This window comes from Nothoprocta perdicaria, unplaced genomic scaffold (assembly GCF_003342845.1).
Source record: "Nothoprocta perdicaria isolate Ctin4 unplaced genomic scaffold, notPer1 scaffold_4, whole genome shotgun sequence".
Lineage (NCBI taxonomy): Eukaryota > Metazoa > Chordata > Aves > Tinamiformes > Tinamidae > Nothoprocta > Nothoprocta perdicaria.
The window spans coordinates 9,329,953-9,348,982 of record NW_020455643.1 but is presented as its reverse complement, the minus strand read 5'-3'; the positions used below and the strand labels follow the sequence as shown (position 1 = coordinate 9,348,982).

The following is a 19,030-nucleotide window of genomic DNA, read 5'->3' as shown; positions in this document are numbered from 1 at the left end:
CACACATATATGTTTGATACTCCTATACATGCACACAATTTTATATACATGTCCACATGCTTGATACTCCTATGCATGCACACAGCAATTTTATACAGACATACGTTTGACGCCCCTATACAGACACACAGCAATTTTATATATGCATACGTTTGACACCCCTATACACGCACACAGCAATTTTATACAGACATACATGTTTGATACCCCGTATACATGCACACATCAATTTTATATGCATACGTTTGATATCCCTATACACACACAGAGCAAGTTTATATACACGTACATGTTTGCTACCCCTATGCACACACACAATTTTATATACACATACGTCTGATACCCCCTATATATGAACACAGCAATTTTATATACACGTACATGTTTGATACCCCTATACATGCACACAATTTTATATATGCATACATGTTTGATACCCCCTAGGAATGCACACAGCAATTTTACATACATGTACATGTTTGATACCCCTATACATGCACACAGCAATTTTATATACATATCCATGTTTTATACTCCCTATACATGTACACAGTAATTTTATACCTGTGCATGTTTGATACTCCTATACACACATGCAGCAATTTTATACATGGATCCATGTTTGATGTCCCTATGCATGCACACAACAATTCTATACACGGATCCATGTTTGACACCCCCTATACACGCACACAACTCTGTACACGTACATATTTGATACCCCTATGCACACACACAACAATTCTATRCACGGATCCATGTTTGACACCCCCTATCCACGCACACAATGATTTTACACACACATACATGTTTGACACCCCCATGCACACCCCCCACACACACATCTCCCGGCCGCCCCGCACACCCACGAGCGCRTCACCCTCGCTGCACCCGCAGCCACAGAGACACGCGGGCAGCGTGTCCCCACGGCATGTCACCGGCGCCCTGTGTCACACACACCCCACGCACACAGCGTCACACMCCCCCGCTGTCACGCCCCGCAGCCCCGCGCGCACCCGCGTGTCACGGCCGCGCACACACGGACGCGTCGCCGCCCCCGCCGCGGCCCCCACCTGCTCTCCGCGTGCCCCGCGCGGGGCCCGATCTCCATCCCGGCCGCGCGGCCCCGCCGCCACCGCCGCCCTCCCTGTCACTGTCGCCGTCACCGTCACGTGGAGCCCGCACCGCCCACAGGCCTCGCGAACTACAACTCCCGGCGAGCACCGCGTGCAGCGGCGGCCGCCGGCGCTTGCGGAGCCCAGGACTCCATGTCCCGGCGTGCCCCGCGGGACTACAGCTCCCGACGTGCCCCGCGCAGGGGGGAGTTGGGGGAAGGCGGCGGCAGTGGCGGCTCGGAGCCGTTGGCGGGCGGGAGCTGTCAGCCATGATAAGGGAGAGCTGGATGCGGGGCGGCCGCGGGATTTAGGCGTCTGCTCAGCGAGATACCCGCTCGCCGAGACTGCGTCGGGAGTCCTGAGCAAAACCAAGCCGCAAGCGCCCCGCGGGCAGAGGCGGGAGGTGGTTTTCTGCTCTGTCGTTCGCTGTAAAGAGCTGTGGAAAAGATGCCGGAATCCTGCGGACTTTCCACTGGAAAATCAAAGAAATCAAACTGGAAAAAGTGGCGCTGCTGACATCAGGTTGAGAACGCTCCGTGACAGGCGGCTGTGGGTGGGGAAACCCAAACGTGTCTCCGGAGCCGGTGGCTGTGCCAGGGCTGYCCCGGAGAGCTGAGGTTTCCATGGTTGTACTCGGTGGAAAATTCCAGTAACTGTTCCTCTTAGCTCTAAATAGGTGATCCTCACTGCAATACGTTCACAAAGACACATACTGTATATATGCATACATTGATTGGCTTATAGGATTGAACCRGGACTAAAAAGGAGGATAATCTCCCAATTTATACTGCAGGGACAAATTTAAGCAGTGCCAATAGAGGACAGCACAGTTCAAAATATGAGAGCAGATCTTAATGCTAAACAGTAGTGAAATCCAGAGCCTTGCAGACCAATTTCCTGCTTGGGGAATTTTGGGTGACAACAAGTCAGCCATTAACTCACTGTCGTTTCTTTTCAGACAAAAAGTATCTCTTGGAGAAGGCAGAATTGGCAGACGCTGGTGGATGCTAGAGAATCCCATGATAGGAGTAAGGTACTATTTCTAAGGGAGGCTGTATCTTGGAGAAAAAAAAAAATCAGAAACCTCATTTGGAAGATGCTAGCAGCTCATGTATTTCTGGGATCAATTCAGGTGGGATATTCTGTGGTCTGTAACATACAGAGTGTACTAGATGGTCTCCTCTGGCTTTTAATCTGAGTGCCYTTAGTAGCTGATACTTTGCTTATGGTTTCTGCTTGCTAATTGCAACAGCTCCTCCAATGAATTTCAACCATGCTGTTTAACAGGTAACGCCTACTGTGTAAATCCTTCACAATGTACTATAGCAAGAGGGGTTTCTGGACAGCCAGACCCTGCTGTCTGGTTTCTGAGGGAGCTACATGTGCTGAAGAAGAGATGGGGAAGGAGAAGAGCCATCTCCAACATGTGCTGTAGCCTGGGGTCGCTTCAGACACAGTGTCTCTCTTTGTTGGGATACAAACTTGGAAGGATTGCATAGCATTTCAGTAAGTGAAAATGGTGTTAGCTGTGCAGACTGAACTGAGTAAGAGGGAAATGAAATTACTCAAATATACCCATGTGTTGACATACCAGACTCTACTAATAAGAGAATAAATATGCTGCTACTCTCAAAGACACTGAGAGTTGGAGCATGGTGTGGGAAGAGCAAAATACAGTCTGCCACAGAACAAAGTTCTATATATGGCTAAAGTACCAGACATTTGTACTTCAGTGCCACATGGAGCCAGTGTCACTTGGCTAGAAGCTGCCATGTTCCTGAGGACTAGACAGCAGTATGAGGGCTGTCGACTGCTTTACAACCTACATGGTCCCTGCATTATTTTGGGTGCTTGGAATTCTGAAGAAACAAACTCTTGAACAAATGGTCTTCAGCAGCAGAACCTTCCCTTGATTTTCTGTTGTGCTGAACAGCAGACTGCTGACATGCTGTTTTGATAAGAAATGCCACCATCTGATGTGGTACAATCTGCAATTTGTCTTCCACCTGTCACAAGGGCAGGCGGCATCTGTCACCTTTACAGCTAGTGTATTTGTGGCTGGTTAAACAGCATTTGTTTATCACAAAGTCACCGGATGGAGCTGTGCCTCATAGCACCACAGATAAGTGGTGTAAAATTTTACAAAAAAAAACATGGCATTTGATTCTGATATTGCTAATACTGGTATTTATTGGTAACTTGGTAGTAGCATCTTCCCATTGGAAACAGAACCTTGGAAAAACTCAAGTCGCACTCATAGCAATGTCTAGAGGAAAACACATTTCAAATCTCTGACTCCAGGACTTGAAGTGAAGCTGTCCATGGTGAATATGGAGGAGAAGGTGAGGTCCTAATTCGTGGCTTCGTGCGCTCCTTGCAGGTTCCTCTTGCTTGGACAAAGAGAAAATCTATCACAAACTGAAGATGTCCTACATCATTAATTGAACCATTCTCTTCTATGCAGTAGAAAGCAGCAAGATAAACATCCAGAAAGACTTTATTTGCCTTATTTTAAAAGGAGAGTGCTGCATAATAAGGGTAAAAGTGCAAAGCCCTGTTACTGATCTGCTCTGAAGTCAAAACAGAGACCAGAAAGCCTCAGCAGCTCCTCTGATCTCTGAGGATACTTGGTTTACACTGTGTGCCTGTCTGTTACTTCCTTTAATATCCTGTGAACACATTGACCAAAGCTGAGCAAGATGTAGAGATTTCAGCAATAATTACAACCACTTAGGTTTAATACAGGGTGCTTGGATGGAGGAAAGATGTCCCACTGGATGAAGAAGAGAGATCCCAGCCTGGATATAACCCATCTAGCAAAGTCCTGGCACTTATGTGCTGCTAGCCCCTCAGCAGCGCACACAGCCCCCAAAAATGCGAATATAAAGAAAAAAAAAATAGTCCTTATTAGTTTTCACCTTCAAGTTGTTCCTGTTTTGTGGAGGGGTCCCCCACCAGGCTCATGGCGCCCCCTCTTGCCCACAGGGGGCGGCAGCACCTCGGCGCATGCGCTATGTTCCACAGCGGGCAATGATTACTGCGCATGCGCAGAAGGCAGAKGGGAGGGCAAGCCCGAGCGCTGCCCGTACTTGGTGTGGGCAGAGGTTGCAGCGCATGCGTTGCCGCACCCTGCGCATGCGCGCGGCGCGCTCGCGGTTGGCCGAGGCGGCGGTGGTCGTGCAGGCAGCCATGAGCGCGTTCGGGGCCGCGAAGCCGCTCTCGGGCTCCTCGGCCGCGCGCAACGGCAGCAGTGACAGCCTGGAGAAGATCGACATGTCGCTCGGTACGGAGAGCGCCCCGGGCCCGGCGAGGGAGACAGGGTTGCGGGCTGAACCAAGTACTGGCGCTCGCGGGGGAGGAGCGCGCTCCGGAGCGAACCGGCCGGGCGGAACCAACGGGGGAGGATTTAGGGGGGACAGACCGCGCCGACTGGGGCGGAGGGGGGAGCGGGGCCCTACCATGGCCGGAGCGCGGCGGGGGCAGCCGGCCGGGCCTAGCTCGACTAGGCTTGGCTTAGCTCGGCTGAGCTCGGTGCGGCGGTGGGTCCCTTTGTTCCGCCGGGAACGGGTCCCGGGGAGCCGGCGGGCCCGGCCTGGCGCCGGGGCGGGCGGCGGCCGCTCTCCCGTGCGGCTCCCCTGAAGCGGCTCCTCGGCGCGATGTTGGCGCTGCCCGGTGCTTCCCTGTGGAAATCTGGCAAAGACGAGCCCCAGCTTTCCCGTGTGGAGCCTTTCTAAGGGAGAGGGTTTGTGTTCACACTTAYTAATTATTGTTGCAAAGATACGAGTATGGGATAAAGCCCATAAAACCTCCAGGTGGTTGTTCGTATTAGGGAAGTTTATGAATCCTCATAAAATGTCTGTGGAGCTGCCTCTCAGTGGAACCTCCTCTGGCTCTCTCACTGAGGCCCCATAAGGCTGGGGGACACATTTGGCACCTTCCAGAAGTGCRTCTTGCAGTCCAGGTTTGTGCAGAAAGTGTGGAGTTTGCCCCAAACTGACACAAYGCTACCGAAGCCTGGTACATGGATATAACTGGGGCCTTCCTTTAAAAAGTGGATTTGTTATTTGAGTTAGAGAATTGATTTAGATCCAGTCATTGTGGCTTGACTCAGAATAAATGGATTTTTCAGTTTGTTTTCTGATGATGTGCAGAGATTTTCTGAATGTGGAATTGTTTTTATGTAAATCTCTTTTTACTTTTAATCTCATAGACTGAGATTTAATCTCATAGGCTGAGACTGACTGAATCAATGTGTTTCCAAGGCTACCAGGACTAAGGATCATTGATTCTGAGTAGCTCTGCTTTTGCTGATGGTTTTTTGGCCGTATTCCTTTGAGTAAGTCACATGCAGGTTCCTGGACATTGACTGATACTAGATTGCAAAGAACTTCTGCAGCATCATAGATGACACTTTATTTAAGAAGCTGTTGTGGGTGTCCCTTAACAGCTTTAGTTGAAGAGTAACTTGCAAGAAAACAGTGTCATCCATGCCTACTGTTCTCAAGTCAACGCCACGACCTGTGCTGTGTAATTTGCAGTGAGCAAAGATTAGATATAATGCCACGTCTGTCACAATATCAATAAAGCTGACACGATGAGCCTGGGAATCCAAAGATAAAGATCTTAATGTTTGGTTGTGTATTTGGTCTTGCCCGTGAAACATAGCAATTCATATCACATAGGGGAGTGGAAGTACCCATTAAGCAGAGTTATATGTTTGCTCTTAAAAGTTTGAGAAGCTTTTTGTCTTGCGTTTCCTTTGTTGTATGAAAAGGATAGCTCCGGAATCCCCGAACCTGGGATGATCCTCTGGTAAAGAAGAGTCTCTAGACATCAAACCCTGACTGTGTCTGTTTTCTTTTTCTTTTTTTTTTCCCTTAATACACAATCATTTCTACAGTAAAGGAAGCTAATTTCCTCCTATTGTTACTTCAGTGAGATGCAAAACATTTGATTTTTTTTCCTTTTTTTTTTTTTTTTTTGGTCTATCCAGTGAAGTCTGAATATAGTTGTATATATAGTTCTCTATATAGTTCTCATATAGTCTCTCCCTGAGTTAAAAAGGGATGTCCACATCCCTATGGTAGCTGATACCAATTCTGCTTCCATGATCTAGATGCAATTTAACATTTTCTTCTATGCTCATTCTATAAGCTGTCTAGAATTCAAATAAACCTGCTTTACTGTCATCTCCTGAGGCACCTACCTTATTAGTGAAGGAAATACAACTGGTTTGACATCATTTGTGACAAACTTGCTGTTTACTTTCCATTGATTGTTGTTTTCAACATGTTCTTAAACTGATAATAATTTATTCCCCGTTATTTTCCAGGATAACAGGTAAGATGATTGGTTTGGCTTGGAGATCGCTGGGGGAGAGAGATCTTCCTTGCTTTTCTTCCTAATGATCTGGACCCCAGTGAACTTASGAAGAAATCTGTTTGCCTGAGTTCTCCCTGCATGACTTTTAGGACCTTTGGATGAAAGAGCTGAGACTTGAATTGACTTTTTGTCTGCARTTTGGAAAGTGGGAGTTAGGTGGGGCTACCTTTTCTTTACAGGTAGTATACACAAACTAACAGACAGTCATTAGACATAAAACTTAATACTGGACTAAATGACGTAAGTTTTCAAGCTTCTTGGGTATTCTGAATGAATGTAACTGCTTGTCTTTCTGTTGGGGCAATATTTTATAAAATATGTGCTCTTAAGATTCGTGGTCTGGATGTTTTATAAAGATAATATTTCTGGAACTTTAACTTGTATGTGCTAGCTTTGCAAGATTAACTAGTCTGTTCCACCCATCTTCAAGCTGCTAGGGGTTTTCTTCGGAACTGGAATTTATCTGCAGAGTATCAGAATTTTTTTTTTCCCCTTTTTCTCCTCCCCCTTACAGATGATATAATCAAGCTGAATAAAAAAGAAGAGCGAAAGCAATATTCCCCCAAAATGAAAAGGGGGCTTCAGCAGAATGGAGCTCGGCAGTTCAGGACATCAGGCTCCAAGTGGGGAATCCAGCAGCAGAAGGGTGTGTATCTTAATTGTAACATGGGGTGCACAGTAACTCTGTGAGCTGAAAAGTGACCTATTGAAAATGTGTGTGAAAATGTGTGGTTTGACGTCGTCAATTCAGGTGTATTTCAAATAGTGCCATGTACAGCTTTGACTGTAATTCTGTTCTTGGTGATCCATTTGTATTTGACTTCATATTTGGTTCAGTCAGAACAGCATTTTTAGATTTTATTTTAATTCGGGAAACTGTGTTGATGCTTTGTTCCCATTCAAAGATGGGAAGAAAGAGTGCTGCTAATCTCAAACCCTGTGTACAGGGAAACGTGGAGGCCTTTGCCAGACCTCAGAGCTTTGTGCAAAACAGCCAGCATATTTGTGTTTGCGAGGTAAAATTTTCCTAGTAGCTGGCTCAAAAATAGCTCTTGCTGCAGACTCTAGTGTTGCCATTGTGATATACAAAGGGATAGTCCAGAGTGTCTGAGTCAGCTTTTCTGGGTAAGACCTTGAGCCTGGTGCGGTAGCACCAGGTTTCTTAACTCCATGTTTATGCAGCAGAGTAGAAAAGTAGAGAAAAAAATACTAGAGAAGGGGTTATGAGGGGAAGAATGCACAGTAACAACCTATTGTAGAATGCACAGTAACAACCTATTGTAGATTGCCTGAGCACCTCTTGGCTTTTTCAATAAAGAGGATTCACATGCTAAAATGATGCTCAGGTGTTACTGCAGTACTACTAGCACTTGCTTAAGTTAAGACTGCTTTTGCTTTATGTTTAGTTTTTAAAAGTATTTTTTCAGCAGTGGATGGTGCTCTAGGTGACCCTGCGTGAGCAGGGGGGTTGGACTCGATGACCTCTGAGGTCCCTTCCAACCTTCGGCATTCTATGATTCTATGAAAAATACTGTCTAATGAAGAAGTTTACTGCTTCAGTCCAAGTGAATGAGGTATTTAGCATACAGGTTCTTWTTTTTTTAAGTATCAAAGTGTATGTCTTCCTAGAGTGCTGGTCACAGTAATTTGCAGTAATCCCCATTTTATCTTTATTATCGTTTAGTATTTGTTCTAGCAGCATCCTTGCTCAGCACCCTATATATCGGATGCATCAGCATCCTGTATAAAAATGTCTTTTGGGAGCAATGGAATATCGTATAGCTGAAGACTCCAAAAGAATCTTACTTTTTATAGAGGTGATGACAGAAGTGTTTCTGTAAATTAGTGACAGTTGAGGAAAATGTTTGAGGTTCCTCAACCYAAGTGTAAAAATATTTGTGGAGAGGAAAGAGTAATGGTTTTAAAAGGTAGATAGTCAAATGTGTTGATTATATTGCATGTTACTACATATAGTATTATATGCTATTGCAATTGTGATTGTCAATTGCAGTTGTTTGTAGAGGGCCCAAAAGAAGCAAAGATTAGAGTATATATAGTCTGATATTTAGACTATTAGGAGGAATTTGAGCTGCAAATACAAAATTCTAAATACAGCTGTGACTTTTACTTGCACTTCTTGACGTTCTGCCTGACCGACTGCCTTTGTTCTAGGAAAAGGCAAATGTTTTTGCACTACTGCCACGTTTGTGACATGTTGAAGTATTGTGAATAGCTTTACTCCCTCTCGTGGGATGTACTCGTGGCATGGCACGTTTCCCTTGAAAACAAGCCCTTTTATTTCACCCTGAGCAAATGATACCATCAAATAGAAGAAAACGTTCTTCTGAGCATTTTAGTACTTATGAGCTGTAGATTTATTGCTGCTGCTTTGCCAGAAGTTACTCTGATAGGTGGCAACTCCTCTGCCAGCTGCAGAAGTCACAAAAGGTTGGCACCATTCCGGTCTCTCTGTAGAAACAGCTGCCAAACACTTTAGAAAAGTGGAGGAAYTTGAGCTGGGACCCTTAAACTTTTTGGGGAGAAACGAAAAGGAGAATATTGTTCAAAAATGTTAAACATTTAAAAGTGTTAACCAAACACTTTTAACTAGARTAATAATAATACTATTTATCATGGATTTGGAAACATTTTATGCTCAAACTACTCTCAGTTCTCCATTTCTTGCAGACCACCATGCCAACTTCTAATTGAAAACACTGTGTGATTGTGATGTAACTTGTGTATTTCTTAGTATAGTTTAGAGGGCCACTTGCTGTGTTCTTTTTTCTTAAGACAGGTYTTGGGAACTACTGATTTAAATAAACTCAGAAGCCAGTTGGGTGGTGGGTTTTTTTGTTTATTTTTGTTGTTGCTTTTATCAAACTGGTAATTTGAAGTTTGCTGGATGGTTGGGGAGCTGAATAATTTCTTTATTTGGCATTTGGATAGGAGCCATTTTGGATTTTTTTGATGCTTTTCTATAACAGAATGAGTTCTAAAWTGTCTCTACACAAATGCTAAATACTAACAAGTTTTCAGCAGGCATTAATATAAACTGGAACAAAACAGATCTTTGTGGGAAGCTGGCTATTGTTGTGCTAGGTCTAGGGCCAGGCTTGCTAAATTAACTAAAGGAYCAAATTGTTTGCAAATGCAGTGGCAGTTTTTTCTTTCAGCCAGAGTGTGCAGCCAGGTAACTGGAATTGCCTGCAGACCATCTTAGCAATGACCCTTTATCCTTGATAAATGTTTTTGTACTCTTCATCCTTGTTGCAGGTTACGGCAAAAATCGTTTGGGACGCAGAAAGAAGGTAGCAGGGAAGAAACGTTCTTACGGAGTTATCACTGGCTTGGCAGCCAAGAAAGCAATGGGCTCCCGCAAAGGAATTAGCCCTCTGAACCGACAGCCACTTAGTGAGAAGGTAATTAGTGGAATTGTAATGCTAAACTCTGCTAAAAGTACAGATGGGTTACAAGTTTGGAACACGTGCTTCTCAGTAAGTGCTACTTAAAAATATTCTAATACACTTGTTCTGTAATGATGCACAGACATCTGATAACAATTTTTTAATAAATCAGTGATGGCAAGGGTTGCCTGTGTTTGTCTTATGACAAGGAGGGTGTCTAATGACCAGGTCTGAATATATTTAAAATTACTTGAAGATTTTTGAACACTTGTTGGATTATAAATCATGAAAATCCTAGTGCGGGAGTATCGCTTTGGAAAGGGATATTTGCAGGTAATTATTTCTACAAGTAAATTTTTTTTAYTGTCTTTTACATTGCTTTGTCACAGCTAGTGCTGCAACAGACATGCTAAGCACCTCTTAGAAAAATGGGAGGTTTGTAAAATACTTGCTGCTCCCACAGACTGACTCTGCCACGCACCAATATATTGTTGCTTGCTGCATCTAATCAAGTATTGTACAATTTAGATTGTTTTGCAGTTTAAGTGTGAAGAGTAATTTTAAAGGTGTGTGGCACATTATACTGCCAGTTATATGTAGAACAATGAAAAAGTGGCCACTAAACTCTGCTTCATTTGACCCAGTAACAAAGGGAATAGATAAKTTGTGAGTGTAGAGCAGTTTTAAACTATACTGGAATGTGATAGGTAGACAGAAACAAACATTCTTTATGCAGGCTAAAAATTGAAAATGGAAGAAATTTTCAATTGAAAAAGCTTGAAACAGCAAAGATGTTCTTAAGCCTCCTAGAGTTGCTTGTAATATCCTAAGGAAAACATAGCAAACTTGATCTTTTGAATTTCAGCAGTCTCATGATGTTGAATAAACAGGCTTAAGCATACACAAATATCTCATACAGGATGGAAATACTGCACTACAGTGGAAGTGACTTAGACTGCTGTTACCTAATTTGTGAAGTATTTCTGCTTTTTTTTTTATTATTTCTTAAAAAAAGTAAAGGACCCAATAAAAGAGTTATGTTTGGGTTATAACCATATATAGCCAATTGGTTCACAGTTCTATTTTCTGTGTGTGTTTACCTTATACGTAAATGCAATATATCTTTTTTTTTATTGTTATTTAAGAATACACAGCGAAATTACCCAGTTTTGAAAAAGAAAACAACCCTGCAGAGACAATCTGAAATGCAGAGAAAGCAAGCAGCAACCATTAGGAGACCCGTCCCACTGAAGAGAAGGTAAAATATTCAAGTTGTTTTTCTCAACTCTTAATAAATTTCTGTAGTGAGTTTTGTTTCTGATGATTGCATGAAGAGATGGCAGCTACTGGTAACGAGGTAAAACCTCATATACTTCACAAATCTGGAAGCCGAGCATGGAAGAAACCTGATCTCAGATACTAAACCAGGTATTTATCATTGTGCAGAACACTCAGGAAGTACCTTCATTTGTGGAAAAAAAAAATAGTATTCTGCATAAGCGTAGGTAGTCTATATGAAAATGGCCAACTTCTGTGTCTTTGAAGTGATGATCATGATTTAATTTCTAAACAAAATACCTTTATGAAAGCTGGTGCCATCTTCAGCTTCATGGATGCCATTGCATGTTTTCTTTATAGCAGAATTAACCTGTTACACTGCAACTAAAATGTTTTCCATGATATTCACAATATGACTGACTGAGGAAATTGTAAATGAGAATTGTTCATAGTTCTTATTTTGTCTATAATCTAGACTAGGGATTAACTACTGAGAGGCTCACTGGAAAATGGTGTTGAGAAGTGAACTGTAATAGCTTAACTGYCACCCTTGACTCCTAGGGGGAAGGGTGTTAATCTTACTCTGTTTAAGCCATTTCTCTTAGAGGCGATAGCACAACTAAAATGGGTTGGGTATGCCAAATTCTGCTCTGAATCTTGATAGGGTTTTTTCTTTTTTCCCCTTATGCAATTAGCAGTAGTTAAAGTACTGGCAGATATTGAACAAGGTRAAAAAGCAGAATTAATGACTTTGCTCTTCTGTGACATACACATAGGAGTCCTAGATCTCCGTGTAACAGAAATGATTTATCTATTTCCAGATTAATTGTAGTTGTGACTAAACACATGTTAGTCCTAGTAGATGAGAAGTTTATTGCAACTGTCTAGTCTCCAAGAGTAGYATTGCAATGCCCTTAGAGATATGTTGGACAGTTTCTTGACTTTCATAGTGGTCTTTTTAAAATGTTACTTACAGGAGCTTATAATAACTATTTTATAAATATTACAGGAATAACATACAATCCACTTTTGCCAGAATTGGAAACAAACTGAATCAACAGAAAGACACTCGTCAAGCGACTTTCCTGTTTAGAAGAGGCCTAAAGGTAATAAAAAAAATACTAAAACAAAAGTTATGCTACAGATTCTAAGCCAGTCTACGTAATCCAGCTGCCATTAATTTCAAATAGCAGATCTGAGAAGACATTTCACGTKGCTTGTAAATTAGACATGTTTTTCTGGGGAAGTAAATTTGTTCTCTTCAGTTATTGTAGTGCTTTTAGTTCTGCTTTGTATTCCAGTGGATGGAACAGAAGTACATTTTAGCATTCTTATGTTCACCTTACCTGCATGTAAATGTTTTTTTAGTAAGTGTGTGTTTTCTGAGGTAATCCTTAAGTGTCTCCTGTTTTGACCATCTCCCAGTATTCTCTAAAATGTTGCCTGTGTGTAGTGCTATTTGTGTGCTTTTGTTTTGTTTTATTCCTACCCTTCATTTCCAGTTTTCTTGCCTATGACTGCGGGTGGACACTGTTCTTCATCTCTTTACTGTTAAAGTTACTGTCATGGATTACTTCTACATCATTTTATATTCTTAATATTTCCTTCCAGTATCTTATGAAAGTAACATGACAGTTATCTTTGAAGTCCCTTTGAAAGTACAGCTGAGTGTACAAGCATTTCTAAACTTCTCTCTTTSAACTGCTGTGTTTCCAACTGCTGCAGTGGGAGCTGAAGTGATGTTCAGATCTGGTGTCCCTATTCATGTGATTTCAGGTTCAGACCCAAGTGCAGCCAGCAGATGATCTAGATAATCACACAGTAAAGAGAACACGTCAGTAAGTATTTTGTTTGATAAACTTCAGTTTAGTTGCTTGTTTATAGTATTGCTTTAGTGTTGGATCTAACTTCTTCTCCTGGCTATAATTGATTTTTGACTATAAGTGTCTAAATTATTCAATGGCAGACATTGTCTAAGTTAACAGAGATGCATTTGCTTGCAGAAGATGCTCACAAGAATGAAGGAGAAGGTGTTAGCTGGATAGACTAGTCACTGCCACCAATAATACACTGTAGGAGAAAAATTCAAATGTCAGCACTTCCCTAAGTTCTTCATGTAATTTCCATTCTATTTAATATATGTATAGAACCTATGAAGTAGTTAAAATATGAGATGGGCAGTACAATACTTGTTCAATACACTTCTCATAATCTGCTAGCTAGGCGCTTTCAAAGTTGGTTGCTGGAAACAATAACAGGATGAGCAAGCAGCACGTGCCACCAAACTGCAGTCTGTCACTTCTGATGTGYCACAAAGGTGAATTTGGCTGCATCTGTGGCAAGCAATAGTGAATCTTTTGAAAAATACACAAACAYTTCCATCAATGTGGCAGTGTTGTCRYGTCTTGCCAGTTTGCAATCCAGGGCTTACCTGGGCAGGCTTAGGTAAGGTACGAGATACAGAAGTCAATAGCACCTTCCTATACCTCATCCTACGCAGACTGTAGGGGCAGCACAAAGACTACAGACATTGTTTACTAACCAGTGTTTGAGATGCATTTAAAGATGGAAAAGTGTTGCTGAAATTTTGATTGGGACAAATAATTTATGTGTTTTCCAACTAGATGGCGAACTTCGACCACAAGTGGAGGGATTCTGACTGTATCTATTGACAACCCAGGAGCAATCATAAATCCAATGTGCGTAGTAAGAATAGTACTAAAATGGTCTTAACTGAAATCTCTGTTTGTGAATCATTTAGCAATTTCTTTGCAAATATTATATCAGGTATCTTCTTATGAAAGCTTTTAAAACCTCTTTTGGGTGATTAGACTTGGTTTTCATTAGTAGTACTTATTTTGTAAAGAAATCTGTATCTGCTATTTTTTTCCTTCTTTGTTTTTGCAACACAGACTAAAAACAGTCAAAATTGCTATTTTGCCAGCAGTAAGACTTTTTCACTTAAAAATCTTGTATTCACTCTGTCTGTTTTCATGTTGGTCTTTCAAGTTCCCAGAAACTACGATTAACCCGTACTCCTGTGCCCCCATTTCTGATGAAGAGGGACCAATCTGAAGAGAAGAAGATTCCCAAAGGAGTTCCTTTGCAGTTTGACATCAATAGTGTTGGAAAACAGGTAAAAGCAGATTCCTTTCTCAACTGTAGGGTATTCCAAAATAGATGAAGTTGTTGAGCCAGGCACTTTACTCTTGTTAGTGGCAGAAAGAGGGAACTAGTAACTACTTCTTGTTTCCATTTCCAGTGTTTCCGCTAACGTGTTATGTAACTTGAAGCACATATCTACACTTACGGTTCCTGCTCCTCTGGTTTAAATCTTGCATGACCGTGTGCTTTGAGTGGGATTTAAAATGATGAATATCTGTAAAATCCTTCTGATGTTCCTGCTGCTGGAATCGGCAAGTGTGTGTGATTCAGGATGAGCTTCTTTCAGTTCTGTAACTTGCCTGGGACACTGGCATCTGCATTTTATTACATTTCGGCTGCATCAGGGCAACTTTTGTTACGTAGCAAGGGAAAATAAAAATGAAATAAAATGGTATAAAAGCTTGAGAGAGGAATAAATTTTTAAGAGTTTCATGGAAAAACAGGTGAGTGAGTGCAAGGGAGGTAATCTTAGTGTTCCCACTTGAAAAAAAAATTGACAGGGTGACAGAATTAGGCAATTAAAACTCAGCCACAAGATCAGACTGTTCTTGTAATCAGCTTCTTACTGTACTCTGCAGAAAACATGGGCTTAGAAAATTGGTCAGGCTTTTTCATCTATAAACAAATAGTGTTTAGACTATCAGTTGCTGATAGTCTAAAAAAATTTAATTGAAATGTCAGACTAGGTGCCAGTTTACTGCCTCAACTGGATGGACTGGAAAATAACTTGTGGTAAAGTGGTTAGAAACTTGCATTTGTTGAAGCTGCAYAGAATCCGTGCTTGGAAATGAGTCRAGCGAAAGTTCCCCTTTTCARACACTTCAGCTTAACTTAYRTTTCTCTGAGTTCATTTTGAGTCTTGACTTCATACCATATGTTCTTAATGAATTCCGGGAAGTGTTAGCAGTTGATATGTGTGAGCAGTTGATATGTGTGTACTGTATTCTGACTTCCAAATGGTGTTGGAAAGGGTGAAATCGAATTAAATCTCAGTTAGAAATGCACTTAGTCGTGTGATAATACAGAATGAGTAAGGAATTATTCGATGGAATTATTTTGATTGAATTAACCTAACATCTTTCAAGTRTGTAATGAAATAAACTTATTTTTCCAGACAGGAATGACTTTGAATGAGCGTTTTGGGATCCTGAAGGAACAAAGAACAGCACTGTCCCAGAGCAAAGGAAGCCGTTTTGTAACCGTGGGCTAACCTGTTGAATGGACTGAGTCCTGATCCCATCTATCTAAGAAACTGAGATGAAAGTGGCCAGAAGAACACAGCATATGTCACTGAAATTCTCCAGACTTTTTGCTAAGATAATGGCAGAGCTAACTGTCTTTATTACTTTTACTTGGAACGTTAAAAGACGTGATGCCGTGGGGTGAAAAAGTGGGGAAACCCACGTGCCAGAGGAGCACCCTGATCTGGTTGAAAAAGATTTTGTTGCCCAGTTAATGACGAATATTCTTTCTTTTTTTTTGTTATTTTTTTTTCCTTTGGTTGGTCTTGTAATCAAAATACAAAYGTGAGGATAAAAGTTTGGGGGTGGGGTGGGTTTGTTTGTTTTGTTTAGGAGTGCTCAGTACCTGTTCTTTGATCCCCTGCTATAGTAAAGACTGTCAATGTTCATTACAGTCACATTTTTAGGGTGTTAGGGACTGTCTGTAAACTTCCCTTTGGTCTGCAGTCGGGCACGGAACCTCAGTCTGTGAATATTCTGGTAGTGATGTAGCAGCATTTTTCATGGGAGCATTGCTTGTAATTCTTTATGCTTTTGATGTTGTGTTTTTTTTTTTTTTCCCCTTCCTTGGAGACTAAATATTTTGCATCTTCATTTTTGCAAATAAAACTGTTAGCTGAGACCCAAGATATGTAATTGGAGTGGAGAATATTCTGCTCTTAACCTTAAACRTGGTCCAGATCACACTAGAGGAATACTTCACAGGCAGTATGGGCTTAATTTATATTACAAGTAGCTGAAGTTCGTCTTCTGCAAATTGAGTATGTGTGTCCCTTTTTTTTTTTAACCTTAAACATCCTATTTCCTTTGAAAGCTTTTTCTTTTTTTTTCCACATAAACTTAATGCAATAACTTCACATCTTTTGTAGGAATAAATACAACCCTTCAGAAGAAAGTCAGTGGTGTGGTAGAGTTGCTGATCTTCCCAGGCACAGGAGTCTCATCTTGCCCAAGAGAGTTCTCCCTGTCCCTCAGAAAGGGCCAGAGACAGGCAATTTAATGGCATTTGTTTGTATGTACCAAAGAGAGGTAAGATGTGACGCTCATCAACAGTGGTCAGACATTCTGAAGTTTGCTGAAACTGGGCCAGAGTTGTTGGAATAAAGCCCTCAGTCTGACAGCATATTTAAGGCATTAAATAGTTCACAGAGTTGCTCCCTTAGTGCCTGGTTTTACGCATCTAAGTGAAGGATGGTAATAATTTGGGCTCCTTACTGTGAATTTATACTATCCCTAAAAATGAGACACCTGTTGATAATTAACTTGCTGTCAAAATTGCTCCCAATCCTGAGAGTGATGAACTTAACCCTGTTCTACAGCAATATGTTTTAGGTACAGCCAGGTAACATGGCTGGCTGCATCCACAAATGTTTATGGTGTGTAAAGTGTTTTTAATTACACTTGTTTTTTCTTAAAGAGTTTACAGTTCTTAAGATGGTTTCCTTGCATTTTTATCTCAAGTTCCAAGTTAATTAGCTGTTTCCCTGAATGTACATGTTGAAGAGGATTTGACAGGAGAGAGATTTCTGTCATATAGCAGTTTTAATGTCAGAATGCATCCTTGACAGTATATAGTACTTAACACCTTATTTTTAATGTTGAAATATATAACTTAGCAAAAACAAACTAAAAGTAATGGTGGTGTTTTTTCTCTTAATTGCTAAAAGGATTTTTTGGAAAAAAATCACACTATTAGAATTTGATTAGATATTGTGGTGTTTGTCATCCTGTTTCAGTGTATACATTTTCCATGTGCCAGGATGCAATAAAGAAAAAAATCTTTTGCATCAACATAGATGCAAAACATTGATGCAATGCATCAAGAAATGCTAGTTTGTATTTAATGAGGAGATGCTTTACACTGTACCTTTTGGAATTTTTTGGAGAAGTTATTACATTTGATCTATTCTGAAGCTGTTATTTTTTTTTTTTTTAATAAAACGTTTCAGGTTTCATACTTTCCTTGTTCCTATTATAACCACTTGGGCAGTATATTGGTTATATAAATGTTCTGGTATCCTTAAGGGGTTGTTAATGATTAAATCATTATTAAATGTCTGAAGAAAAATACCGAAAAAGTCTAATTTAAAGAGCTTGCACTCATTTCCAACTTAATATTCTGAAAAATGAGACTTTATTGCACTGGTACGGTAAGAGTTGCTTGCCTTTGAAAAAGACATTAAATGACTTTTTTTGGTACTACTGTTTGACTTAGTGGCTTGGTCGATGTTGAGCGCCAGATCCCTCGATCTGACAGATCATGTACTGGTTTTCGTATTGCTGTGACGTGCCTGTAATCCGAGCATTTTACTACCGCGTCAGCATGAGCCTCCCGATAAAGCGCTGCGGCTGCGTTTCCGAGCAGTGAGGCCGGCACGGAGCCGCTGGCAGGAGCTGCGGGTCCGCGAGCAGTGAGTGCCGCCGTGCTGGGGACAGACACTGCCCACAGATGGGGAGCAGCGCGGGCAGCAGCCCTGGCACATCACTCTGAGGTCCTTATTTTTTTCATACTGACTTTTTTACATATTTTTTCATTTTTTTTCAGACATGCGGCAGGTTTGTTTTGGTTCTTGAGCAGCAGCTCCGCTTCCCTCCTGTCAGACCGGCCTCGAGGAGACCCTTGGCCACAGTGACCTCTTGGGTGGGTGACTTGGTGCTACCTGGGCACCAGAGAAACTAAGCTTGGGGAAGTGCCGTTGTGGCATCCCAGACTGCCCCATGGAGCGCAGGTGAGCGCTGGGCAGAGGAGCCGTTGATTGCCACGGAGCGGCGGCCGCAGGGGCGGGAAAAGCGCCCTTGAATTGGGCCCGTTTCGGGTTTTCCGCCGGCGCATGCGCGCTGCGCCCTGTCAGTGTGTGGGCGCGCGCATGCGCCCTGCCTGCCCGTCGCCGGGCGCTCCCGCGCGTGCGCAGCGGCGCGCGAAGCCGGAGGGCTGCGGCGGGGGAAATGGCGGCCGCGGCGCTGGCGGCGCCGGAGGGCGGCTCAGCCGCGATGCCGGCGGGGAGCGCGGCGGCGTGTCCGCCCACGCCGGGGCCCTCGGGCCCGGGCTCGTGGAGCCGCTCCTTGGACCGAGCCCTGGAAGAAGCGGCGGCCAGCGGCACCCTCAGCTTGAGCGGCAGGAAGCTCCGCGACTACCCSCGGGCCAGCGCCGCCAACCACGACCTGAGCGACACCACGCAGGCCGGTGAGGGCGGCGGGGCCGGGGCAGCGCCCGCCGGGGCCGCTGCAGGAGGGGCAGGGAAAACCCCTCCGTAGCGCGGGACCGGGGCGTCGGGCTACGTCCCCTCCGCGCGGAGGGGAAGGCTCCGTGCGCGAATAGGGGGTCTCCCTTTTCCCCCCCTCATCCTCCCCCCGTGGGACGCGACCCCTGTCCCCCCCTCGCCCCCCGGTCCCGGCGCGATGCTGCTCGGCCCGTTGCTGCCCTCGGGCCGCTTCCCCTCGC

At 43.0% G+C, this 19,030-nt stretch overlaps 2 protein-coding genes and 1 long non-coding RNA gene across 6 annotated transcripts in view; all 3 read left to right on the top strand.

Annotated features, from left to right (window-relative positions):
* Window positions 1-1,424: 1,424 nt before the first annotated feature.
* LOC112952416 lies at window positions 1,425-3,731 on the top strand. Its single transcript, XR_003250375.1, has 3 exons — window positions 1,425-1,637; window positions 2,074-2,148; window positions 2,403-3,731. It is a non-coding gene; the product is annotated as an uncharacterized LOC112952416 (long non-coding RNA).
* A 557-nt stretch (window positions 3,732-4,288) lies between these two features.
* Window positions 4,289-16,944, top strand: FYTTD1 (forty-two-three domain containing 1). 3 transcript variants are annotated; one of them, XM_026045264.1, is made up of 9 exons: window positions 4,289-4,398; window positions 7,012-7,143; window positions 9,774-9,919; window positions 11,050-11,162; window positions 12,219-12,288; window positions 12,959-13,020; window positions 13,807-13,881; window positions 14,192-14,318; window positions 15,462-16,944. In XM_026045264.1, exons 1-9 carry the CDS (start codon window positions 4,305-4,307, stop codon window positions 15,555-15,557), a joined length of 915 nt encoding a protein of 304 aa, XP_025901049.1. In that variant the 5' UTR covers window positions 4,289-4,304; the 3' UTR covers window positions 15,558-16,944. The 3 variants fall into 3 exon arrangements, with proteins under 3 accessions (XP_025901049.1, XP_025901048.1, XP_025901050.1); XM_026045263.1 differs by having other exon boundaries at window positions 12,192-12,288; XM_026045265.1 differs by lacking the exon at window positions 4,289-4,398 and adding an exon at window positions 6,094-6,653 and having other exon boundaries at window positions 12,192-12,288.
* Window positions 16,945-18,534: 1,590 nt separating this feature from the next.
* The window catches only part of LRCH3 (leucine rich repeats and calponin homology domain containing 3), a 62,282-nt gene continuing 61,786 nt past the window's right edge, over window positions 18,535-19,030 (top strand). For both annotated transcript variants that reach the window (XM_026045131.1, XM_026045130.1), the window contains exon 1: window positions 18,535-18,772. In XM_026045131.1, the coding sequence (XP_025900916.1) occupies window positions 18,535-18,772 (238 nt within the window). The remainder of the gene's footprint in view (window positions 18,773-19,030) is intronic.